This window comes from Trichosurus vulpecula, chromosome 1 (genome assembly GCF_011100635.1).
Source record: "Trichosurus vulpecula isolate mTriVul1 chromosome 1, mTriVul1.pri, whole genome shotgun sequence".
Classification (NCBI taxonomy): domain Eukaryota; kingdom Metazoa; phylum Chordata; class Mammalia; order Diprotodontia; family Phalangeridae; genus Trichosurus; species Trichosurus vulpecula.
The window spans coordinates 382548447-382575102 of record NC_050573.1 but is presented as its reverse complement, the minus strand read 5'-3'; the positions used below and the strand labels follow the sequence as shown (position 1 = coordinate 382575102).

Here is a 26656-nt window from a genome sequence, read left to right as displayed (position 1 = left end):
TGTGCACTTTCCGTTTTTGTCCTCACCCCTCCTAAAATGTGGTGGCCAGGATTGAACACAGTACTCCAGATGATGTCTGACCAAGGCAGAATATAGTGGAACTATCTCATCCTCCTTCATTCTGAACATTGAATTCTGGTTAATGGAGGTCAGGAGAGCAGTAGCTTTTGGGGGGACATGTCGCAGTGGTGACTCTTAGGCAACCCAGTCCTCAGATTGTTTCTGTTTGCAATGATATCTAGTCAAAAAGTCTAGAAACTGTAATCACTGTCGAGAAACAGTTAAGGTCTAGAAACAAGAATAGAGCCAGAGAACTTCTGACTTAGAAAAGAAACATTTGATGGGGAGCATCTCTGAAGCAGAGATCTAACCTGATATCTGGACACAGGTCACACTGGGTGCAAATACAAATACTTTTTACAAAGCCGTCTAAAAGGTAAATCTATGTAGAAAGAGTAAATGTAAAACGTATGAAAAGAGATAGAGAAGTATGAATTAAAGCTGTTGGGTGGCTAGGTGGCATAGTAGATAGAGTGCCGGGCCTGGGGTCAGAAAGATTCATCTTCCTGAGTTCAAATCCAGCTTCAGACACTTACTAGCTGTGCGATTCTGGGTAAATTGCTTAATCTTGTTTACCTCTGTTTCCTCATCTGTGAAATGAGCTGGAGAAGGAAATGGCAAACCACTCCAGTATCTTTGCCAAGAAACCCCACATTGGGTCATGAAAAATCAAATGTAACAACAGACAACAACAGCCTGAATTACTCCGGCTAACCAATGTTTTACCCTCTCTCCTGAAGGTGAATGAAGCTTTTGCTCCTCAGTATCTAGCGGTGGAAGAATCTTTGCAACTTGACCCGAGTAAAACCAACGTGAATGGAGGAGCCATCTCCCTGGGCCACCCCTTGGCAGCCTCTGGATCACGAATCACTGCTCATCTGGTTCATGAATTAAGGTATTCATAAGCAGTTGCTCTGTTTCAGCTTTATTCTCATTTCTAAACAGCCACATCTTTCTGGGCTTCGCAGCACAAATTGGTTAGATGTCACAATTCCAACCTCAGGAGAGGAGGTGCCTAATAAAATCAGCATGCTGGATTGCATACTTTCTGGAAGGGACCCCAGAGACGATCTGGTCCCACTCCTTCATTTTCCAAATGAGGAACCTGAGGTTTGGTGGTAGTCATTGATGTGCCCAAGTTCAAGTTCACACAAGGAAACATCAGAATTGGGATTTGAGTATCTGGCCCGGTCTAAAAACAGTCACACTATAAAATGAGGATGTGTTTTGCTGTTTTGCTTTTTTCTTCAGAGGTTGCTTCTATCACAGAGGTCTCAGGTTATTTAGTTGAGACTAATAATATTCCAACTGGCTGCATTTTAGGAGGCAGTGTGATGTGCAGGAACAGGAGCTTTGGCTCAGGAGTCAAAGGACCTAGGTTCAAATCCTAACCTGTTTGACCTTGGGGGAGTCACCCTGGGCCTCAGCCTCCTCATCTCTAAAATGAGGTCGTTGCACTAGAAGGCCTTTCAGCTTTAGAAATGTGAGTCTATGATCCTAATATTTGTCTTTGCAGTATTGAGCCCGGGTCTTCTGAATCCAACATTAGGGCTCATTTCCTTTCCAGTGGCCTCATAGCCCCTTCCCTTCTAGTCCTACCCCCTTATTTTTCAAATATTTCAAAAATTCAAAATTTTCAAAAATTTCAAGTGAGGAAAACAGGCCCAGGGAAATTAAATAAACTTGTCTTAGGTCACAGATCATAATCATCAGAGGTGGGATTTGAGCCCTGGCTCTCTGACTCCAGAGTCAATGCCTTTGCCATTGTAACCATGCTATTTCTACTGACTGGAAGTAATTCAAAATCTCATTGTTGGTTACTTCACCAATGTAGATTACAACCCCTCCATGCCTTTAGATGATCTTCAGAACTGTTGTAACCAAAACTACTTCATCACCATATGGCCCACCTTACCATATAGACAACTGAAGACATATAGATCACAGAGCCTCCATACAGACCACTTATACAGACCACTGAGGACATTTAGACCACATAGCCTCCATATAGACCACTGAGGACATAGAAGCCACATAGCCTCCATATGGATGACCTATATAGACCACTGAGGACATTTAGACCACATAGCCTCCATATAGACCACTGAGGACGTATAGATCACATTGCCTCCATATGGATGACCTATACAGACCACCGAGGACATTTAGACCACATAGCCTCCATATAGACCACTGAGGACATAGAAGCCACATAGCCTCCATATGGATGACCTATATAGACCACTGAGGACATGTAGACCACATAGCCTCCATATAGACCACTGAGGACATAGAAGCCACATAGCCACCATATAGAGCATCTATACAGACCACTGAGGACGTATAGACCACATAGCCTCCAAATAGACCACTCAGGACAGGTGAGCAGGTAGTCCCTTGCAGGGCTGCTTTAGGATGGCTTCCATGATCTGTGCCAGTAGCTGGGGATTTTAGGATTAACCAAGGAAGCTGCGGTCTCATAAGCTAAAGAATTGAAGTGATTGCTATGGAACTGACATGAAAGGAATGAACATTATGCATCAAAAAACCAAATGGATGAAGAGCTTTGATTTCTAAGACATTGTGGCTGAAGACTAAAAGAGGAGACCTTCCAGAGCTAAGCTCTTATTCTCTTCCCAGCATATGTTGGAGACTATGAGAGCCCTGGCAATGTTCCCATATTTTAAGACAAGGGCTCCCCCTGCTGGCGGTCTCAGGTTTGCATAGTAGCCTTGAGAGATTGAAGTAGAAGAAAGCATAGAGAATCATGTGGTCATAAACTTAGAGCCCTTAGGGCCAGTCAGCCAAAAAAATACTGAGAAACCATCTCATCCAACCCCTTCATTTTATAAATGAGCAATCTGAGACTCAAGAAAAGTTAAGTCACTCCAGGATTCTGTGATCCAGTGACACTGGCTTCTTGCTGTTCCTTGCTCATGACACGCAAACTCTCATCTCCGTGTCTTTGCCATGCCAGTGCCTCATGCCTGGAATGCTCTCCTTCCTCACCGCTACCTCCTGACTTTCCTGACTCCCTTCCAGACTCAGCCCAAATCCCACTTTCTGCAAGAGGCCTTTCCCAGTCTCCTATCCACCCACCCCACCCCGCTTCCATCTCCTATCTATTCTGTAGGTAATGTGTTCCTACACAGTAATTTGAAGGATGTTTCTCCCATTAAAATGTAAGTGCCGTGAGGGCAGGGACCATCTGTTTGTCCTTCTTTGAAATCCCATGGCTAACCACTGCCTGATGTATACTCAAGGCTTAATCAATGCTTGTTGACCATTAGTCACCCTGGAATGAGAGGAATTCCTTCCACGTCCCTCCTGATGGAGAGGCAGCTAGGCAATGGAATGTTGGACCTGGAGTCAGGAAGACCCGAGTTCACATTTGACATGCTAGTTCTGTCATCCTAGACGAGCCACTTGATTTCTGTCTACCTCAGTTTCTTCACCTGTAAAATGAGGATAATCACATATGATCTGCCTCGCAGAGGTGTTGTGAAAATCAAGAGTTAAGCTGTGTAAAGTGCCTTGCCAACCTCCAAGTGCAATATAAATGCTTTCATTGTTACTATGGAGTCGTTCAGCCGTGTCCAGCTCTTTATGACCCTGTATGGGGGTATTCGCGGCAAAGATACTACAGTGGTTTGTCATTTCCTTCTCCAGTTCATTTTACAGATGAGGAAACTGAGGCAAACAGGGCTAAATGACTTATGCAGAGTCACACAGCTAGTCGGTGTCTGAGGCCCAGCGCTCCATCCCCTGCACCACTAGCTGCCTCCGTGTAATTGCTAGCAAACATTATCATTACTTGCGTGTCTTTGGGCAACCTCCCCAAGTTAATAAACGGTCATTCAATCTCCCTTGGAGTCACTTTCCTCCATCCATAAAATGAGACAGCTGGATTAGATGGCCTCTGAGGCCGCTTCTAGCCCTCAAAACTGTGACCCCACCCCCCATCCCTGCTTTGCAGGAAGGATGAAGTCAAATCCAGACTGAAAGGCCATAAATGCATGAGGATCAGTAAAGAAGCTATTCACTGGTTGAACCACATGGCATAATAATGACATTAAACTTGTACGGCAGTTGACGTCCATTATTTTATTTGACGCTCACAATTATCCTGTGAGGTCACCAGGACAAAGGGCATCCCCTTTTCTGTAAATGAGGAAATGGCTCAAAGAACGGATGACTGCCTATGGTCACGTGGCTCTTTGGTGGCATTGCTAGGATTGGCACTCAGATCAAGTGACTCCTGGTCTAGTATTCCTTTCAATGATTTCAAAGTGGAACGTCGGATAGAGAGCTGGGCCTGGAGTCAGGAAGACCTGAGTTCAGATCCAGGCCCAGATACTTTCTAGCTGTGTGACTCTGGACAAGTCACTTAACCTCTATTTGTCTCAGTTTACTCCGCTGTAAAGTGGAGATGATGATAGCACCTACTCTCAGGGTTATGCAGGTCAAATGAGATAACCTTTGCAAAAGTGCTTAGCACAGCGCCCGACACATAGTAGGCTCTTCATAAACGTGTATTCCCTTTTCCATCTCCCTAAACAATTTCAGATATGAGAAGCGTCTTCAAAACGGTTTCTAGAGTCTGGGCTCTTCTCTAACATACTTGGAACCTGATGGTACATCCTCTAAAGGAGATTAGTTCTTCAAAGAGAGGCAAAACATTTCCAAAGTTATCTATTCTTCGTTAGACTCATTCATTCCAGCAAAGCCCAGCATCTAAAACGCTATTCATTGGAAGATTCCAGGGATGGGGAAGCTGTGTGCTTGCGTCCCATAAAGTAAGCCTTCTCTGCTGCTTTCTCTTCTAGACGTCGAGGTGGAAAGTATGCCGTGGGATCAGCTTGTATTGGTGGCGGCCAAGGTATCGCTGTCATCATTGAGAACACAGCCTGAGGACCCGAGGACGCGGCGACTAGAGTCCTTAGCCTCTAAATGTTTATTTGCTAAAAAATTGCCTGAAAGAAAAGTAATAACCTTCACATAAGTTTCTGACATTGATCTTGTGTTACCAAAGATACTTCCGGTGGTCCTAGATGGGGGTGAAGACAGAAGTGGATCCTGAGGATGAAAAGGCAAAGAAACCCATTTATCCAGGGTGGGCGCCCATCCTGAAACAAAGCTCTTTCCAGATTTGGCACCAACAGTATAAAGTATATTTTTGAAGGAATTTAGCAAAAGTAGGACTCCTGCCTTATAGCCACCCAACATACCTGTCTGCCTTACTGCACAATTGCAAGGCCGTCTTACCAGCAGTTGCCTTAACTCTCTAATTAGTCACCTGGTTCACTCCTCTCCTAGAAGACATGTTTTCCATTTCATTACAGTCAGAAGGCTTTTATTGATCATTTTTGAAATCTCATTGTGTACTAAAGTGTACTAAATTCACTTCATAGATCATTTGTGACATTTATGACCAAAATCATCATGAAATACCAATAAAAAGTCGTCTCAATTTCAAGTCACCATAAGCGGCTCATTTTTATAGTGCTTTATGATTTGCGCAGGGCTTTCCTCTCATCGTTAGCAAGTAGGTGGTGTCAATATTCCTATACCCATTTTATAGATAGACTCAGACAGATCAAGTGACGTGCCCACAGTTATCTATAACCATTAAGGGTGAATTTGGCTCGATCAACCGTAGCTGCTGGGTCCTCACTGGTGACACGTGTGGCTCTCATTTAACCAGTCTGCAAAGATGAAACCATTAACTCATTCACAAACACGAGGCAAAGAAAGAATAACGGTTGCATAACATCACATCTCGTAAACTGAGGACACACTCTTACTGATGCACGTAATGTTCATTAGTGGTTAGTGGGTACAAACTTACAGAACCATGCCATGAAGACACATGCGTAAGGACACGTGGGCCCAAGACAACTCAGTTCTGGATTGTGACCCGTTATATTCTTTTTCGCCCTCAGAGAGAGTCTGCCCAATAATTCACTGATGGACAAGGCCGTTGCTTTTCTGGGTCTGCCCACTTTCTTGCTGGGAAGGGTTACTTCTGTTAGCTACTCTTTCGGGCTGCCAAAGCCGATGTTAAGCTCTTTCAGCAAAACAGAAATCCTAAGCCTGGGATCTTCCGAGCTTTTACAGGTCTGCTCCCAAAGGAGCTTCAAAGGATGCTCATCAGGAAACCTGCTACCTCTCAGGAAAAAAGCAGAACAGGGAAAAGCAAAGCCGTAGTGTTTTTCTTCCAGTAAACTCTTCCAAGTAGTAGATGGCTGTGCAAAGCCTTTTCCTCTAGTTTGCTCTCCCAAGCAGTGTAGGTCCTGAAAGCTATTCCTGGATCCATCCGGAAGTCTTTTCTGGTCCCAGCTCTGAGAATTCTTCCCAGATCAAGCTCTGAGGTCTGGTCTTGACCAGCTCTGCCACTCCAAAGCAAGTCCTCTTGTGTGAAATTATTCACCTCTATCTTACTGTAAGAAAACAAAATTCACATTTCTGTCAGCCAAGCCATAACTAGGAAGTATAGAGTTGTCCCATAGTCACCAAATAGTTCTAGGTGTCGGGGTTTCCAAGCTGTCAAATTAGATGCTGGAAAACAGGACACTTTCGCTGTCTTTATTCTGGGTGACATTTTTTTTTTTGGTGGACTATTTCTCAGTGTCTTGTGATTATCTTTGTTTCGATCCCTTGTGAAATTTAATTATCTCTTTATCAAATAGGAAATGACTGTTTACCGATATGAGTCATTTCAGAATCCGCTCGCTGTCTTTATGAAGTCAGATCATTGACTGATTTGATCAATGGTCAAAACTGACACCAAATTAGAAAGCTAAGATGAGGATATACTATGTGCAAAGATGATTGCTCCAACCCAACCAATTTAAATTAGCTATCGACTCTGAATGTGGGAAATGGGTAAAAGTCAAGACTTGATTCCAATACTGTCATTCCTTGGAGAATATTAACCAGTAAAACACTCAACACAATGAGGAGACCTCAATAGTACTGAAACCACCACAGGAACTTTTAGAGGAAATCCTTTTTGAAAATGAAGCAAACAGTCCCTCTAACTCCCTTCTCACCCCATTGATCATTTGAGATTTCCATATATTGAGGTGGCTTAAAGCAAAATATACCTGTAGGAGGAGTGGGTGCAAGGACAGGTCTATTCCTCTAGGTGGCAGTACATGCCTGCTGGTGGCTCTGAATAACCTTCAACCAAAATTAATACTCTCTGCCACCAAAAGGGCAATGAATAATAGTTTCAACTAGTCCAAACCTCTCATATATGTGGATTAAGGAGAATAAGTGGCTTATTCAAAGTCATGGCAGGATCCAAACCCTGATACTCTGATTCCATCATTCTTTTCAATTCAATAAGCATTTATTAATCACCCACTGAATGCCATGCACTGTGCTCAGCTCTGGGGATACAAATATAAGATAAAGAAAGACAGTCCTTGCCCTCAAAGAGCTTCCAATTTAATTGGGGAGGGGGGTGGAGAATCAGAAGATATGAGGTTCCTTGGAGTTGAACCCAAACAGAGATGCTGATGGAAAATGGAGGGTTACCTGGGCTTTGGGAGGAGTTTACTGCTCCATTCTCCAGCCCTCCCATCAGAGAGAGACAGAACACTGAGGGAGTTGAGAAGGTGTTGACGCAATAAGCATGGCGATGAGATTTCAGGTAATCAGCCCATCCTAGGGGAGGCATGATGAGCCAAGCACAGCTGCTGATGGAAAATAAGAGTTCCAGTACCACATCACCTATTTCTCTTCCCCCAACCTCCCATTTTCCCTTGTCTTTGAAGAAGGAAGGAGAGGAGCCTGCAGTATGGACAGTCATGGTCTGGTAGAAGATTGGTTCTGATGCTGAGCTGTGATGATGCTTTGGGGGTATAGCAGGCACACCCCGGGCTGAGATACTTATTAGCCCTGGGATCACAGACAAGTCACTCAAGCTTTGAATCTGTTTCCTTATCTACCTCAGAGATAGAAAACCATCCATTTTAATGGCGTGCCTCACTTTAAGAAGCAGGTAATTGCTTGGACATTTTAGCAGGGTTGTTACCATTGGGCAAATCTCTTAGAGCCTAATTTTCTTTATCTGCAAGATGGGGCATAACCTACAGTCTGTAAGATGGAAATGCTAATCTTGTCCATTGAGAGGCAGCCATAGAGTAGAGGAAGCAGTATCTAGTCCCTTAAGACTCTGTACAACTCACTAAGTCATCAAGAAAGTGGGAGGGTCGTTCTCGTATCTGGGAATTCCCATTGGCAGTGGAAAGAAATCCAGTCCCTGCCCCAAACCCTTGCTCATGACCTCGCTCACATGACTGGTGTGAGGAAGGTGCTCTTCCACTGGGTTTGCCCCTTGCCCAAGCTGGATTTCAGACCTTCCTACTTCCTCTCTTCTCCTTCTTTACTCTTCTCTGACCCCAGAAACTTGTTTCATTTTGTTTTACTTACAACCACGCATTTTCCTTAGCTAGGTCCTGTCCCTGGGGAGAGGTTCATGGTCAGGAGAAGGACCAGAAAGAACAGGGGCAATAATATTGCCTTCCAAGCATCTGTTAACAATGTCCAATACCAAATTTTCCCCATGGCAGAATCCTCTTAATACCTCCTGTTTCTGTGGTGCTTTTATAAAGCATTTCCCCTACAATAGCCCTGGAAGGCAGATCTAAAACAAATATGGTTATGCCCATTTTGAAGATGTGGAAATTGGGTTTCCCAGAGAGGACATGACTTGCCAAGTCATCTACATGATTAAGTTGCAAAGCCCGGATTTGCACCCAGCTCTTCTGACTCCTGGAGGGCATGGACTATTTCATTTTTGCTTTGGTATCACTCACATATAGGACAGTACCTGGCACATAGTAGGTGCTTGCTAAATGTTGATTGATTGAATCTGTGTCCAATATGCTTTTCTACAGCCCTGAGTGCCTATGGAGACTCCTTTCTTTTCCACTCTGGGGCTTGCGTTTCCAAAATCTACTGGGACAGCCGTGTAGTGTGGTGGGTAGGTGTCTGGATTTGGCCCGAAGACCTGGTCAAGTTCTCCACTCTCTTCTCTGTACTGCTCATTGCTCTTATAGTCTTGTAGTACTTGGTCATAGACCACTGCTTGTGTCCTTTGATTATTTCATTGGCATGACTATCACGTCCCCCAAAAGACTTAGAGCCCATCTGACTTTATTAAGTTACCTATCAGGGTCCCAGTTTCCTTCTCTGGAAAATGAAGACATTGGACTAGAAATTTCTAAGGTCCCTTCCCAATCTACGAGTCAAACTATACTTCCTTAAGAATATAAATATTGTCTTCGTTTTTCTTCGGCAATTTAACAAATATTCAACTCAAACATTTTGTTCATTGATTTCAAGTTCAAATGGGTTTTAAAGGCCATGATGTCTGATCTTTTCATCTTTTCTCTTTGTATCTTGGGACAGACCATGAGACAGGATTCCAGCTCAGGTCCTCCTCACTCTAATCAGGCATTTCATGCATGTACCACCTAGCTGTCCCACATTAGTAAAGTACCTATTTTGTGCAAATCACAATGTGCTAAGTAATTGTTTCTGTTCTGGCCAGAAACTCTGAGGGTCTTCACCTCCCAGATTGATTCTTTTGTAATGGCAAACTAGGCCATCTTTTGCCTCAATTCTTACCTAGCCTTTAATTATCTAACAGGCATTGCCTCAAACAGACTGAAACCCGGGAAAAGTCTTAGCTTAAAAAGACCAAGGTCTCCCACTGCATCCTGGGCCATCACCGGTCATTCTGATCTATGACTTGCCTCTGGACTCCCATGCCTCTGAAGGAGAGAGGGAGGCTGGTGACTCTGCACAGCCCTGCCTCACTTAAATCCAATTCACTTGCAAGTCAAGACATCACCCTCCTGATGTCATTGGTCCTGTTCAAGAACAAAAGATGAACAACAACATGGACTAAGTGCTAAAGGATACAAAAATGAAGCAAAAACAATCTCAAGGAATTTATATTTTAATGGAGGGATAAGACAAGTATGTACACAAATAAATATAGTATGAGGTAATCTGATGAGGGAGAAAGCACTAGCACCAAGGATCAGGGAAGGCTCAATGGAAGAAGTGATGCTTGACCTGAACCTTGAAGGAAGAGAGAGATTCTGAGGGGCAAAGACGAGGCTTGAGTGGATTCCAGTCCTCCTGATCAGGAGGACCAGTCTGTGAAGATTCACAGGGGCAACAGAAAGAATGCCAAGTTTAGGGAACAGAACAGGTCCTGGATAAATATTTATGATTGACTAAAAGGAGGAAAGGGGCAAGCATATGTGAAATCAAACGTGGTTGGGAAAAGAGAATTTGATCGATGCAGAACTCTTCAGGTATGTGCCCAGTATAGAAAGTGAGGCCAAACCTGTCTGCTGCCTGGACCACACAGTCATCCAATATTTCATCATGTTCCAGTAACTTAGAGGAGAGGCAAAGAGTAGAAGGCCCCAAAACCCAGAGCCAAGGTTTCAGTCCCACACAGGGTAAAGAATAGGCCCACATTCTACAAGGCCAGGTTGAGAAGAGCTTTTATCAAAAAGCAGCAAAAGCCTTGGACATGTAGTTCTCAGAGGCCCCCTGAGAAATACCAAACCAAATACAATCAGATACTAAAAGAAGAAGAGAACATGCCGATCCCGAAGGCAAACTGCGGCTGCTGGGGAGGCCATACTTGAGCTTGTTTTGCCGGGAGGAAAAAACCTCAAAACAAAAACAAAAGTTGGGGGAGGGGTCATATCCAGGGAGATGGAGAAGAAGCACTGGATCTGTGGAGATGTTCACAAGATATAAGGAGAGAAAAGGGTCTAGGGTCAGTAGCAATGACTGTCAGTGGAAGATAGTCTTAGGGAATGAAGGGTGCAGCTCTCTTCGTTCTTTGTGCCCCATCTGGATGTATTATTGGAACAGAGGGATGTTGCAGGGAGTCACCAGAGAGCCAAGCCAGGGAGGGTACCAGGCAGGTGCTCAGGAGGATGGTGGACTCATCCGAAGTTTTCTGAGGCACTCAGAAGGAGGGCCAGCAGCAGAGAGCTCTAGAGGGACAGCTCCTGCCCTTCCTACTCTGCCCCGAAGGATGGCCTAGAGGCTTTCACTGCCAAAAGCTTTGTCCAGACCCCAGAATCATGGGGTTTCCTGGTCTTTCCTCCAGGAGAGGTTGTTGCCTCTCTTAGATGCTGGACTCCCTGCTCTGCCTCTAAGGAGCTGGATGACTGGGCAAATCATGCCAACTCAGCCCCACAGACATTTATCAAGCACTGATTATGTTGGGCACAGCACTGGTCACTCTGGAAACAAAGACAAAAATATTCTACTCGGAGAAACAACATGTATACTAATAAATAAATATCACATGTTACAGATAGGGATACACCACCCTTTTACAGCTTCTCTTTGCTGCTCCATGAATAGTGAAAACTGCTTCCCTGATTCTCACACACCTCTGCAAGGTACCACTCACTTCTTCATAAGATCCTAAGGTTATTGTCGTTGGTGGTCCTTCGTTCTCAGAGGACCAGTGACATCAGGAGGGTGATGCCTTAACTTGCAAGTGAATTGGATTTAAGTGAGGCAGGGCTGTGCAGAGTCACCAGCCTCCCTCTCTCCTCCAGACTCAATGGGGTCCAGTGGCAAGACGTAGGTCAGGACAACTGGCTATGGCCCTGGTTAGTATTATAGATTTTGGTTTAGAAGGGACCAAAGTGGGGATCCAGTCTAATCCCCTCATTTCACAAAGGAGGGAATTTTGGGCCTTACCTTCCTCATTTATAAAATGAAAAGGCTGTATTTAGGGGATATTTAAGGCTCCTTCCCACTTCAACATTCTCTAATTCTAAGAGAATTCAGAGCTGTGTCACACGCTCCACATATACAATACCATGTCCACAGGCTTTGATACTCCAATAGATCTTCTCAATGTGGGTACTCTTTCCCTTGGTACAAGTTGCAGCCTATGCATCGTTTCATCCTGTGCTACTCTTGTTCATGTCCTCGCATCATTTCTCTCCAGCGAGGATGGCAATGTGCTGCGATGCTCTCCAGATCTGACATTCCACGGAGAGTGCTCAGACTGCCCATCTCCCAGCCCACGCTTAGGTACCTCACCAGTTCAGCTCCTTTCTAATCAGATTTCTCCTACATCAGTGTTTCTCAAACTTTCTGGCCTCAGAACCCTTTTAAATTCTAAAAAATTATTGGGAATCCCAAAGTGTTTCTATTTATACAGGTCATAGCTATCAATATCTACCATGTTAGAAATAAAAATGGCTTAGTATTACTGTAAAAATAATTTTTTTGATCTGGTGGATCCTGTGAAAGGGTTTTGGAGACCCACAAGGTTCTTAGAGCCACACTAGGAGGAGAGAGCAGCTTTTTTTTTCCTTCTGTACACAGAAGCAGGTAAGGGTCCCTCTAAGACAGTGATAAATTCCTTTAAGAGGTATACATTTCCCTGTCTTATGACTCATTTGATCCATTTTTTAAAAGTTTTTTTCTGGAGCTATGATTTAATCAGAGTGGGGAACTGTTATTCTGTAACTTAGAGTCTTAGAAAGTTGCATAGGGTAATGAGAGGGTAAGTAACTTGCCCAGCAGTCACATGGTGTATATCACCAGCAGAACTTGAACACAGGGCATCTTGAGAACGAGCCAGCCCTACATCCACTATGCCATAGGCACTCTCAACACACTTCATGTTGATAATAAAAAGCTCATAAAATAATAACTTTCTATTTGAATGGACCTCAGAGGTCATCTAGTCCAACCTCTTTGTTTTACAGATAAACCGAGGCCAACAGAGGTTAAGTCGAGGGTGGGGAACCTGAAACAAACTGAGGCCAGCAGAGGTTAAGTCAGGGATGGGGAACCTGCGGCCTCGAAACCACATGTGGCCTTCTGGGTCTGTGGATTAGGCCTTTTGACTGAGTCCAAGTTTTATAGAACAAATCCTTTTATTAAGGGGATTTGTTCTGTGATGTTTGGATTTGGTCAAAGGGCCACACTTGAGGACTTAGAGGGCCACACCCTGGGTTAAGTGACTTAAAAGGTCACATGAGTTGTAATCAGGCAGAACCCAGGTCTAAGGATACCAGCTATGCTTCACCTCAAGCACTCCTGGACTCTCTCTCTCCAGCCTTCTGCTTCTTCTAACCTGCTGCTTTGCTTCCTCATGAATACCTTCCCCACCTCTCACTTGTCAGTAATCCTTTATGTGTTGCTTTCCCCTAATAGAATGTAATATCCTTGAGGGAAAGGACAGTCTTGTTTCCTTATATTTGTAGCCCTGATGGCTAGCAGGGTGCCTGGTACATAAAATGCTCTATTTACTTATCCATCCACCCAAATTCAGCAGTCTTTCACTGCACTATGCTGCTTCCATCAGAGAACAAAGTTATTATCTCTCCCTGTCAGCTGTCGGATCTATCAAAAAATCTCAAATGACTTTCACAAACCCATAGGAGATTCTTTGTTGAATGAGAGCCTATAAGGCAATGTTTTGCTCCATTGAACCAAATGCCTTTTAAAAATCGACAAATAATAAACACAGCTGAGATTAAATAACATAATTTTGTAGTGGACCCAGTTGCCATATTGTTTTTTTGAGTTCTTCTCAGCAACATTTAAGTAGGAGCACTGAGGTCATTACTAGAGCTAAACTGCCAAACATTCAAACTCTGCTTCAGAGAGCCCAACTCCGATGGGCTGGCCACATTGTTCGAATGCAAAATGTATGCTTGCCAGAAAACTCTTTTATGAGGAACTCACCCAGGGCAAGAGCTCACATAGTGGTCAGAAGAAGCAATACAAGGACACTCTCAAGGTCTCTCTCCAGAACTTTGGAATTGTGTGACATGGGGGACACTGGCACAGGACCACTCAGCATGGCATTCCAATATCAGAGAAGGTGTTGTGCTCCATGAGCAAAGCAGAATTGAAACAGCTCAAAGGAAATGCAGAATGCGAAAATTTGGAGTATCCATCCCAAATGTTTACACTGACTATTTGTGCCTGACCTATAGTAGAGCATTCTGAGCTCGTATTGGTCTGGTCAGCCACAGTGGGACACATTGAAACCTTGACTCTAGCATTGTGATGCCATCTTGGTCCTCTTCGAGAATAAAGGGCAACAACCAACCAACCAACCAAGCAGGAGCAGAGGATGTCCTTGGTGGGAGTAACCTGGGGATGGGTTTGAGCAAAGTACAAGCAATGGTGGATTAAGGGAGCAAGAGATTCCAGAGTAGAGGATAAGAGAGAGTCTAACTGGTTAACTAAAGGGTCAAAACAACCCTGGCAAATTTTATAATTGTGTCAAGGGCCAGCTTTGTCCATATATCAACCATAAACGGGAATTGAGGAGATGATGGCCAATGGGGAAATTTGGTCCTACGAAATCCCTTCTAGTCCTGAATAAGGAGCAGCCCATGGTAATGGGAAGACCTTGGTTTTTAGCCCTAATTCTGACTAGTATGCATAACCTCAGGCAAGTTCCTTTTCCTTCCCAGGGCCTCAGTTTCTTCATGTGGAAACTAAAGGAGAGCACACCAGATAATCTCCAAGGTCCAGTTCTAAATCATCTGACCTTTAACCTGTGCCTGGGTGGTCTCTGATCTTCTTTCAAGCTCAAATATTCTTTGAGTTAGCTGGAGTTGTGGGAGAGGCTGGAGCTCGGAGCTGTTCTTTTTGGTACAGAGAATGCTTGGAGGATGGGGTCAGGCTGGTCAGGAGAAGTGGAGAAACAGACCACAGACTCCTGTTCTCCATCTGGTCACTTGACAATATGTTTTGCACCCGCACCCCTCACCGCCTGATGTTTTTGTTGAACTCATTACGCACAGCCTACTGAATAATTCCTCATATCCTTCCTTGAATACATAAAAGGGGAGATAAACCACTGGGGATATTGCTTTTTCCCCCAAATTCTCACACTTTTAAAAAAGTTGAATATGCCATAGAGTCATAGATTGAGAACTGGAAAGAACCTTGGAGGTCACCATTTCCTTCCGTTTATTCTGTTCTCAGCATCCTGTGCTAATTTTAATTAATTAATTTAATTAATTAATGGCTAATTGCCATTTGTCAGGCAAGGCTCAGGTTGAATGAGTTCCAAGCCCTGCCTTGGGAAGCGGCATGATATTGTGCCCTTTAACTAGCTGCATGACTTTGAATAAGTCAAATCCCCTCACTGGGCCTCGGGTCATGCTTCTGTAAAAAGAAGGACCTAAACCAAAGCGATTCCTAAAGTTTCTTCTAGCACTAACATTGCACCATTTTCTGCTCCTTTCTTCCTGCCTCTGTCTGCTCTCTTGGTATCTTTGTCCATTTTCCATGACCCCAGCTCTTGTGGTCTCTCTGTTCCACCCCAGAGCATGTCCTGTGCCGTGGATGCTCACTTACTGTGCCTTGGCTTCCCAGTTAGCCTTTCAGCAATTCAAAGCCAGTTCTCTGGGTTTTTCTAGTGTCTCTCAGTTACCAAGTTTGGCCTTAAATCTGTTAATCCAGTAAACTCTCTGTTATCTGGCGTGATCAGAGGATGGCGTGTTCTGAATATGACCACCCACACTCTCCATGGACCATCAATTTTCAAAGCGTTTGAATATGATAAAACATGCAACACTAAAACCAAACCAAATATGATTTCTTTGATGTTTCAGAAAGCACTCCGAAGACTTATAGAGGCTAGAGTCTTTCTATCCCTTTCAATACTTAGTACAGAACTCATTCATCATATGCTTATTTTTTAAATTACTTTTGCTTTTTTTTTTTCAATTATCATGCATTTTTTTCTCCCTCCTACCTCCTTCCACCAATGGAAAAACAAAAACAAAACCCTGTAATAAATAAGCATAGTCAAATGAAACAAATTCCCATATTGGCTGCATCCAAAATGTCATCATATATTTGTTGTTACTCAATAAATTTGCATGGAATCATTACAAAAATAAATTCTCATTGTACAGAAAGTACAGATTGTTTTCGTTGCTGTTGAGCTGACTCTTTGTTACCCCATTCGAGGTTTTCTTATCCACTGCACCACCCAGCTGCCCCCAAAGCACAGATTAACAGTAAACTAATCACCAAAAAGGAGGACATGATTTAACTCTTCTTCCCCTCCCATGGTTCATAGGATCATGGATCTAGATATAGAAAGCACTTTAGAAGTCATCCAGTTCAAACTTTTTAACTTGCAAACGAGGGAACTGAGGCCCAGAGAGGCAGGCTGGCTTGTTCAAAACCACACAGGTAATAAGAGCTAGGGGCAGGGTTGGAACCTAAGGTCTCTGACTCCAAATACAGCACTTGTTCCATTTTGCCATAATCTCAAGAATTTCATCCTCAATGTTGGCCATACATGAATGTGTTCTTTCCCTAGTAAATTGGTCAGCCAATCAATAAGTAGTTATTTCTATGCCAGGCACTGTGCTAAATGCTGGAGCTACAAAAAGAGGCAAAGGACAATTTTTGCCCTCAGAGCTCACAATTTAATGGGGTTACAACAAGCAAACAAATATGTTGTTCAGTCGTGTCCAACTCTTTGTGACCCCTTTTCTGGAGTTTTCTTGGCAAAGATAGTTGGAGTGGTTTGCCATCACCTTCTCCAGTTCATTTTACAGATAAGGAAACTGAGGCAAATAGGGGTAAGTGACTTGCCCAGGGTTGCACAGCTAGGAAGTGTCTGAGACCAAATTTGAGCTCAAGAAGATGAGTCTTCCTGACCCCAGGACCCAGCACTCTATACACTGTGCCACCTAGCTGCCATATGTACAAACAGATATGTTCAAACAAACCATCTACAGGATAAAAGGAAATAAAAGGAGAATGGCACTGGAATAAAGAGGGGTTGGAAAAGCAGAAGAGGAACTTTTAGTTGAGACTTACAAGAAGCCAGGGAAGCCCAGAGATGGAGATGAGAAGGGATAGTACTCCATTATAACATTATAAAGCATTTTATGGTTTACTCACAATGACTCCATGAGGTAGATAATGCAAGTATTCCTATCCACCTTTTACAGATAAGGACATTGAGACATTGTGGCACCATGGAAGAGCCATCTTGGTGCAGGGGAAGGAACATTTGATCCAGAGTCAGAGGTAGAGAATCTACATTTAAATTCCAACTCTGCACTGACTCTGTGTGTGTGTGTGTGTGTGTGTGTGTGTGTGTGTGCGCGCGCGTGTGCGTGCGCGCGTGCGTGTACACGTGCGTGTGGCCTCAGGTCTCTGGGCTTCGCTTGCCTCATCTATAAAATGAGATGCTCCGACTAAATGAACTCTAAAGTCCCTTAGAGCTCTAAGATCTTATGAACCTCAGATAGATTAAGTGACTTGCCCATGGTCACACAGCTGGGGAGGTGGGGGAGCTGGTACTCCATTCTGTATCTCTGCTTCCACCCCCAAGTGTTCATTATACTCCTCTGAAGCTTTATTTTTATTATATTCCAACCACTCAAACTTTTCTCTAGCTGTTGGATTTGATGCTCAAAGGGATTTCTCTTTTTCCTTAATATTGTGGAAAATGAGTCTGTGGCTCTGGTTATTCACAGGTTAGCTACCAAAATTGTGCTGTAATAATACTGACAGTAACTCACATTCAATCAATCAATAAGCTTCTACTGTGTGCTTGGCTCTGGGAATACAAAGACAAAAGAGGAAATAGCCGTTGCCCTCAAGGAGCTTGTAGTCTACCAGAAAAACAACACGTACAAATAAAAATAGATATGAAATTACACACAGAGAAACATTTTTGGGAGAAGGCGGTACCAGAAACCGTGAGGGGGGAGAAGGTAAGGAAAAGATAGGAAGTGGCACAACTTTGAGAAGGAAGGAAATGCACACTTATTAAGCACCTACCATGTGCCAGGCATTGTGCTAAGGACTTTACAAATATTGTTTCATTTGATTCTCACAACAGCCATGGGAGATAGGGGCTATTATTATCCCCATTTTACAGTTGAGAAAGCTGAGGCAGACAGAGATTAAGCAACTTGTCTAGGATCACACAGCTAAAAAGTTGATGAGGCCAGATTTAAACTCAGGTCTTCCTGACTTCAGGCCAAGTGATTTAGCTGCTGCAGCATTTGAGAGACGATCTAGGGATCTCTAAAGTTCTTTAAATGAAGCATGGTTAGTGGATAAAGGATTGGCCTTAGAGTTAGGAAGACACGGGTTCAAGTCCCACCCCTGAGACATACTGGTGCCCAAACTCTCTAAGACCATAGATTAGAGCTAGGTGCTGATGTGCAATTCCTCATCCTGATGAAATCATAGATTCTAGCAAAAAAAATTCTACCTGCAATCTTAAAAGACACTCTCCCACCAAGGGGGGAGGAAATGGAGGCCTGGAGAACAGTTAGGAGGACTAGCTAATTCGTTCCAGTCGGCATTACAATCTCGCACTCCTTTATTTCACATTGTTCCCTTGAACTGTCCACTCGAACCAAACTGGACTACTTGCCTTCCCATAAACCAGTCCGACTCTTGCCTACCCTTATATCTTTGCTCCCACTGTTCCTGAAGCTTGGAATGTGTTCTGTAGCATTGGAGAAAACCAAGATATCCAGGCCACCTAACCAGCAAAACACCAAAGCATCTCTTGGCACCCAATACAGTGTGTTTCATGCAGTAGGCATTTAATTGATGTTTGTTTAATATAATTGTGTTGAGTGAGAATATGGACTCTAGTTGCCCACACCAGACAAGAGATCATGGGACCAGTGCCTCTGAGAATCTCGAGAACCCTAACAAACCTAGTAATCGCCCAATGCTTAGGATCATCAGATAACTGAGGCTCTGTCCTCAGACCGCTATGGGTTGTATATCTTAGATCAAGCATGATATAAACAGGTAATTCCCAGTTCTGTCCTTAGAAGAGACCTCCTACTTCAATGTGGCAAGGCTTGGATGGACTCCCAGGACTCATCCCAAAAGTACTTGGCCGGCAGCTTTGGAGAGCAATAAAAAATGAGAAAGAGAATTGTCAGTAACATTCCTATCTGCCTGGATAACATTAAATAATAATGATGGTGATGATTTAAAAAGATAAACTCTGTGATCTGCACCATGGGTGGCTATAATCATGCTTCATCATTTAGCATAGGAATGTTTGTAACACACACCTCTCTACTCTTCACTTTATCCCAAAAGCAACATTTCCAAGAGGGTGAAGATATCTTAAAATTCTATTGCTGTCACTCAGCAATCTCTCCTGTTCTGGGGTGTCCTCATCTGCCTATGGCATATGGTCTGTATCCTTGGACCAGAACCTCCATTTTCAGGAAGAGGCCCATGCCAACTACACCTTCATTCCGTTTGAGGCTTCATTTCTGACTCCACAGGACTTATTCTACCGTGCCAACCCCTACCATGTTCTGAGAACTCTGATCTCCTTCCGCTCCACAACCCCTCTGACCCAAACTTTTCAGCTCCTTTTCATGTGCTGTCTTTCCCCAGCTGATTGATTGTAAGCTCCTTGAGAGGAGGGCCTGTCTTTTGCCTCTCTTTGTATCCCCAGTGCTTAGCACAGTAGTAGATGTTTAATTGATGTTTATTGATGGATTGATCGAAGTAATACTATGTCTGTGTCAAGAGCTTAATAAAAGCCTGTTGACTTGACTTGAGGTACTCATCTACCTGTCTCCAGGTCATACTCCTTTCATTCCCAAGGAATGGCTCAACATCATCCTGTCTACCCCAGCCTCTACCCTTTTAGGTAGGGACTTCAACCTATATGCACTGATATCCCCTCAAACACTGACTATTTTAGCCACTTGAAAGGGATCTTCATACCTTAGATCTACCATCACAGATAAGGAAGTCACTCCACAGGACAACAAACTCTGAAATTTCCCTTTCTGTTCATCATCTTCTGTCTATTCACCCTCTCCCTTCGCCTCATTCCTCCTAAACTCATTCATCACCCTCACTATGGCATCCATTCAATCCATTATCTTTTGTTCTGTCCATCACCCCTGTTCTGGTTCCACTTCCCTCCCCCCTTATCTGCTGTGCCCTTAGAGTTAACTAGTTCAACTATACACTGTTCACTCCAATTAACAGGAATCTCTTTCCCCTTGTCCTCTCACTGTAGGGACTTCCAACACCAAGATCACCAACTCCCCCTCACATGGAGTTCTCTATGACTACTCCATTGCTGAGATCTTCAGCCTTCTTCTCCTTGTCCTTTAAATTCTTTGGGTTTACCCTAACATAGATCACTTAAAAATCGATACATCTAATCCTAATATCTCAGCTGAACTCCACCCTTGCATTGCTGATATCCTACTAGACAGTGTCCCATTGAAATCTCAAATTAAATTGGCCCAAACAAAACTCATAATCTTCCCAACCCGAAACCCAACCCTCCCACAAGATTTCCCTATTTTTGTCTGAACCCTTCTAGGTGCCAACACGATTTGGATTGGGTAGAAAATTGTGTTGAGTGAACCTCAAAGTAGGAAATGTTGCTGAATTAAGGAGGTAAAGAGAAATTCTTGAAGTGGAAGGAGCAAAGAATATTCTAACTCCTCCTTCTAGACCAGTGTGCCGGGGCGGGGGTGGGGCAGTGTGTGTGAAAGAAGGTACAGTCCCTGCTGGAGAAAATAACTGGGGATACGGCATTGTCAGAGGCAGTTAGGTCTCAAAACTGTCAGAGGGAAAAAAGTCCAAGATGAAGAGGTTTGTTCATTACGGAACAAGAATTTCAGAGGGCAAAGTGGAACGGGTAGGCAGAGTTGGAAAGGGACATGGATGGGCTTGCTTTGAAGAGTGTGGGGATGAGAGAATTGAAAGAGAGAGCTGGAAATAATTTTCTCCTACGTGGGTGCTTATTGATTAATATAGGGATGAGAAGAGAAACAGGAGAAGTCATAGCAGTAATAATGGGTAGAAGTGAAGTTCATAGCCACCAAGGGATATTGCTACTGAAGCAGGCCTAGATTTGGCTAGCCCAGGGGTAGGGCCTTAAGACCCCAGGTTCCCCTTCAAGTATAGCAACTTGTACTCTTCCTATGGGGTAAGGGGGTAGGGTGAGGGCAATGGGATCCCAGCTAGCAGTGAGTACTGGTCTATGGCCCAGGATCCCAGTCCCAGCCTGCAAACCCTGCAGCTCCTGCCCTAGGGGCATGGTTCCTTCCCAAACCCCACCATCCAATGTTGCTGGTCAGCCAAACCTGGTATTAAAAAGATGTACATTTGTAAAAAGCAATATTAAAACATTTGACATTCCATGTTCTTCATTCATATCCTTGCAGTATCAAGAGAAAGCAAAGAAGGCCCCTAGAATATTGAGCAAACTTCCTGTTGCGAACCTATGGGAAGACATGAACAGATTTTACATAGATGCAAGGGTTGTGATCTGTATTACTGGAGGACTTTCTATCAATGATATTGCAAAATCATTAGAATATTTAAGTGAGCTTTCTGCCAGCCCCACCATATTCCAGTGAGTTGCCAAAACGATGAACACAAAAGGAAAAAGGAGAGGGGGACGATATATGTTTTCTAGGCCCTTTTTGAAAACCTGGTGTTGTCCGTTTGGCTATGTATATGCAAATGTACTAGAAGGGTGATTTTGTAGATATCAGGGCTATAGGCATAGTTCAGCAAGAAATGCCCCACAAACGTAACCATGGCAAGACTGGACGGGTCTATAAATGTAGCTCAACATGCTGTAGGGCATTATTGTAAACAAACAGATTAAAGGCAAGATTCTAGCCAAGAGAATTAATGTGCATAAGAGAGTGTATTAAGCACACCAAGAGCAGAGATAGCTTCCTGAGGCCAGTAAAGGAAAATGATCAGAAGAGGAAGGAAGCCAAAGAAAAAGGTGCCTGGGTTTAACTGAAATGTCAGCCTGCTCCACCCAGAGAAGCACACTTTGTGAGAAACAATGGCAAGGAACCTGAGCTTTTTTGGAACCAATACCCTACCAGTTCATGGCATAAATAACTTAAAAAAAAATAAAAGATTCTTGGATTATGAAAAAAATATTTGAGTGATGCCAAACTCTATTTCCTCCCTGTTATATTAGCTATGCCCGTGGTGACTGCCTTCCTTGCCCAAGTTCCTATGTTTAGAGCTGGAAGGGACTCCAGAGTTTATCTAGTCTAACCCCTCATTTTACATATGAGGAAAATGATACCCAGAGAAATTAAGTGATTGCTCAAGGGCATATAAATAGTAAGTAGAAGGAGCAGGATTTGAACCTAGATCTTCTGGTTCCAGAGACAGCCTTCTTTCTGTCACACCACACTCACTAATCACTAGTCCTGATTCTGTTGAAATCAGATATTTGGATGCAGGAAGGCCCCTCAAGTGACTCCATCTAACGCCTGCTTCTTTGGAGCTAGAAGACTCAGGTAAATACTATCCCAAAATTGGTCAGTTTGTTGATATCTCTTTGAATCTGGCTTTGGAGGCTTCTAAGAAGGTGGGAGATCATCTATATGGTGCCTCAGCCTACACCAAAGCAGGTGTGTGTCTCCTGCCTTTCTAATGGGATCAAAATCACTGCCAGCATTAATCACAGCAGATGGAAATTTGGAGGCCTCTGGATTTGTTTGTTACTGGGCATAGAGCAGGGGGAAAGGGTCATGGGGGACCCCATAAAAAGATAGCAACATGAAGGAGGTCTAGGTGCTTTGGCTGCAGTCAGGAGTTAATCCTCAGTTTCTCCTGCTTCTTCCCTCTCTAGCCAAACAGGAATCAAGTTGCACCCAGCAGCAAGCACATTTTGTCAGTTCTGAATGTCATTGTCCTTACCGCTACCACTTGCCAGATCCCCGGAGAGGGCGGATGGGGTGGGTAGGGAACTAGCATCTAGGAATCAGATGTAGCCTCACCTTCCTCCCATACGGGCAAGATGGACAGTCTCGCAGTTTCCTCTTCCCAGAAGCTTCCAAAGCCAAGCTCAAAGAGACGTCATCAAATTGGCAAATTCTAGGATGGTATTCTGCTTGAGTTTCCCATCGCCAGATAGCACTCACAGCCTGGGTATGAGGTCCATGTAGGAAGTTGCCTACTCTGCCTTCTCTAAGTTGTCAGACATTCATGGTGGCCCCACTGGTCCACATCAGACCCGCAGTGTATCTATACAGCTAAGAAAATAGCTAAGAAAGCTCAGAAGCTCAAAGCGGGGAACTTTAGGAAAGCTCAACTGAAATCTCAAAGTTTCCATCTCATAGACTTTCTCTTTTTTCATATTTCTTTCTTTTATTTTATTTTATGGAATAAAACAAACATTTCCATAACATGATATAATTTTAAAAATGATTGCGAATGAAACTGCAAATCCATTATATACAACTTGCTACTCCTTTTAAATATATAATAAAGTTATCATGTAAATTTTTCCCTTACCCAACCTAGAGATGGCTACCATTAAACGAAAATAGAAAAATAAACCTTCTAGTTCAGTGCCTCCCATCCCCCCGTCCTTGAACTCAACCCCATCCCAACTTATCCCCATTTCTTCCCACCATTCACCTTTTGCTTTGGCATCAGCTCATCCCCAGTTCTACTACTGCCCAATTTCCTACCTCTCAGCCCACCAAACTATAAGCCTGTTATCATTAACAACCTTGATACAAATTAACTTTCACATTAACCAAATCTTTTTGATATTTTTTCCCAGTGAAGTTGTGAGTATTTTGTTCAAAGATAGGAAAACCTGAGTTTCTATCGATTTTTTTCCTTCAAATTCTGAATTGTGATTTCTTTAACAGTGTTATTTTCCCAACCCATGCTTTCTAGAAGAAGCAAGAGTTGGATAGCTGTATTCTCTCTGTTGGAAACTGGGACAGGATTAAGACAAAAGGAAGAGGAAAGAAGAGAAGGATTAGAAGGGGAAAAATAGGAGGGGAGAAGGGAAGAGGAATGAGAAAGTAGGCCAAGAGGTAAAGGAAGGAAGAAAGGGACGAAGGTGGAAGGGAGAAAGGAAAGGAGGGAGGAACAGTGGAGGAGGGAAAGGAAGTGAGGGCATAGAGGGATAGGGATAAAGGGGAGAGTGGAAGAGGAGAAGAGGCAGAGAAAAGGAAGATTAGTCTCTTCACTGGGTGAGGGCAGGACCGCATCCCTGGGGGTATGGCCAAAAGCTCAGGCATAGCCTGCCTGGGAATAAGTCAGTAGCAGGATTCTTTCACATGGTCTTGGGGGGTTAGACAGAGATGGAAAGATCAGAAAAGAGAAATGGGGAGGGCAGGGGAGAGAGAGTTGAGATTTACCCAGCACCTTTTCTATAATAATTTCTGTGAAGTACACATTATATCTTTACAAATGACAGAACTGAGGCTCACAGGTTGTGACTTGCCTGTGGCAACATGGCTGATGTCAAACTCTCTTCCACCTTCGTCCCTTTCTTCCTTCCTTTACCTCTTGGCCTACTTTCTCATTCCTCTTCCCTTCTCCCCTCTTATTTTTCCCCTTCTAATCCTACTCTTCTTTCCTCTTCCTTTTGTCTTAATCCTGTCCCAGTTTCCAACAGAGAGAATACAGCTATCCAACTCTTGCTTCTTCTAGAGAGCATGGGTTGGGAAAATAACACTGTTAAAGAAATCACAAATTCAGAATTTGAAGGAAAAAAATCGATAGAAACTCAGGTTTTCCTATCTTTGAACAAAATATTCACAACTTCACTGGGAAAAAATATCAAAAAGATTTGTTTAATGTGAATGTCAAAGGTGAGATCTGAGCCCAGATCTGATTCCAATTCCAGGGCTTTTTCTATGATACCAGCCTACCTCCCTTAGAGGGAAAGGTATGTTCTGGGCTAGTTTGCACACACTCAGAAGTTGGGGAACAGCATCAAGGTCACTGAGGAAGATTACTCCTGGTCTCCCCATTTTCAGTGGGAACTTTTAAGTGGGTGAAGGCACAAGTACGTCCTATAGCTTTGAAATTGTCCTGAAGTTGAAATCAGAGGCTGCTCTGGACACATGGAATTCTTTCCTCTCCCCCAGTCTGAGTCTTCAGAACTGCTCTCCTCCCCCACTCCACCCCCTTCCCTCGCTCTCCCCGCCTGGCCCTTTGCCCGTAGTCTCTGTCCCTCCTTCCTCTAGGCTATGCTCCCCTAGAGGTTCCAAGGCAGCTGAGAGGAGATTGGATGCTTTGCCTCAGCCCACATCTCGCTATGTGGAAACTTGAGACGTTACACTAGGAAAGGGCAGGTCGCAGGCTGCACAGAGGAGAGACATGAGGGTGGGGGTGGGAGTGGGAGAAGTGATGAATAGGTAGGGGCCAGAGCTCTCCTTTCACAACTCATACGCTTAAGAATTTTCTCTGCCACTGGGAACAGTGAGAGCCTCATGGGAAAGGCACATTTCAGTCCCCATACTGAGACTGGCTCCACACTCTTCCCTCTCACCCTCGGGCCCAAACCCTCCTGCCTCCTCCAGGACCAAGGTTCACCAATTACCCTCCTCTCTCTTGGGCATCTTCAATTTCTCCTTCTCCACTAACCCCTTCTCATCTGCCTACAAACATGTTCAGACCTTCCCATAATCCTAAAAAAGCCTTCCTTTGACCCTTCTACCCATCTGGCTCAAATTCCATCTGCTTCCTCCCCTTCACTATAAGGTTTACTATAAAAAAAGCCTTCACTTTCTCATCACCCCCCCCCCTTCAGCCCCCTGCATCCACACCTACATCTCTAGCCAAACTGCTCTCTCACTGTTAATCACAAATCCAGCCTTTTTAGTACTCATCCCTCTTGATTTCTCGACAGCTTCTGACCCTACTGACCACCCCATCCTGCTTGAACTGTCCTTTGTCTGGCTTTAGTGACACTCCACTCTTTTTCCTTTAATTTCTCTTCTCTTCCTGACCACTTAAGGGGTACCATTCCCAAAGTTCTCTCCTCAGCATTCTGCTCTTTTCTTCCCCCTCTACACCTTCCTCTTTGCTAATCTTATTTATTACCATGGCTTCACCTATTATCTCTAGGCAAATGACCCCCACATTTTTGTCTCCAGCATTTAACTTTCTTCTGAGCTCCACATCCTCTCCAACTACCTACAGGCATTTCTACCTGGATGTCTTACTAGTATTTAAAACTCAACATGATCCAAGTTGAGCTTATTATCCCATCCCATGCCACCGCCCTGCTCTTCCTTTTGACCACAATATTTATATCTCTGGTACCACTATCCAGGTCCCCACATGTGAAACCTTGGAGTTGCCCTGGACTCCTTCCCTTCCTTAACCTCTTATATCTAGTCACATGGTCTCATTGAGTCTGCCTTCACAAGAGCTCCCACATTTGTCTCCTCTACTCTGTTTCCACTGGCACCACCTTAGTCTAGGTGATCATTGCTACCTATATGGACTATTACAATTCAGTTCAAGGAACATTTGTTTAGTGCCTTCTGTGGGCAAGACAATGTGGTTGGAGCCAAAGGTACAAAGACAAGACAAATAAAACAGACTCTGACCTTAGGGAGATAGATCATTTGCACAGATAAGTGAGTGCAAGATGTTTGAGGAGGTGAAGAACTAAAAACTGAGGGAATCGGAGAAGGTTTATGTGACATCAGAAGTGAACCTTGAAGGAAGATGAGGTTTCTGACTAGTGGAGGTGAGGAGAGAGTGCATGCTGGGCATGACG

The 26656-nt window shown here is 43.8% G+C and overlaps 1 protein-coding gene across 1 annotated transcript in view; it reads left to right on the top strand.

Moving 5' to 3' along the window:
- ACAA2 (acetyl-CoA acyltransferase 2) overlaps positions 1-5540 on the top strand; it is a 33267-nt gene extending 27727 nt beyond the window's left edge. The window contains exons 9-10 of the mRNA XM_036765333.1: positions 801-955; positions 4887-5540. Of these exons, the coding sequence (XP_036621228.1) occupies positions 801-955; positions 4887-4971 (240 nt within the window). The 3' untranslated portion in view covers positions 4972-5540. The remainder of the gene's footprint in view (positions 1-800; positions 956-4886) is intronic.
- Positions 5541-26656: the final 21116 nt, after the last annotated feature.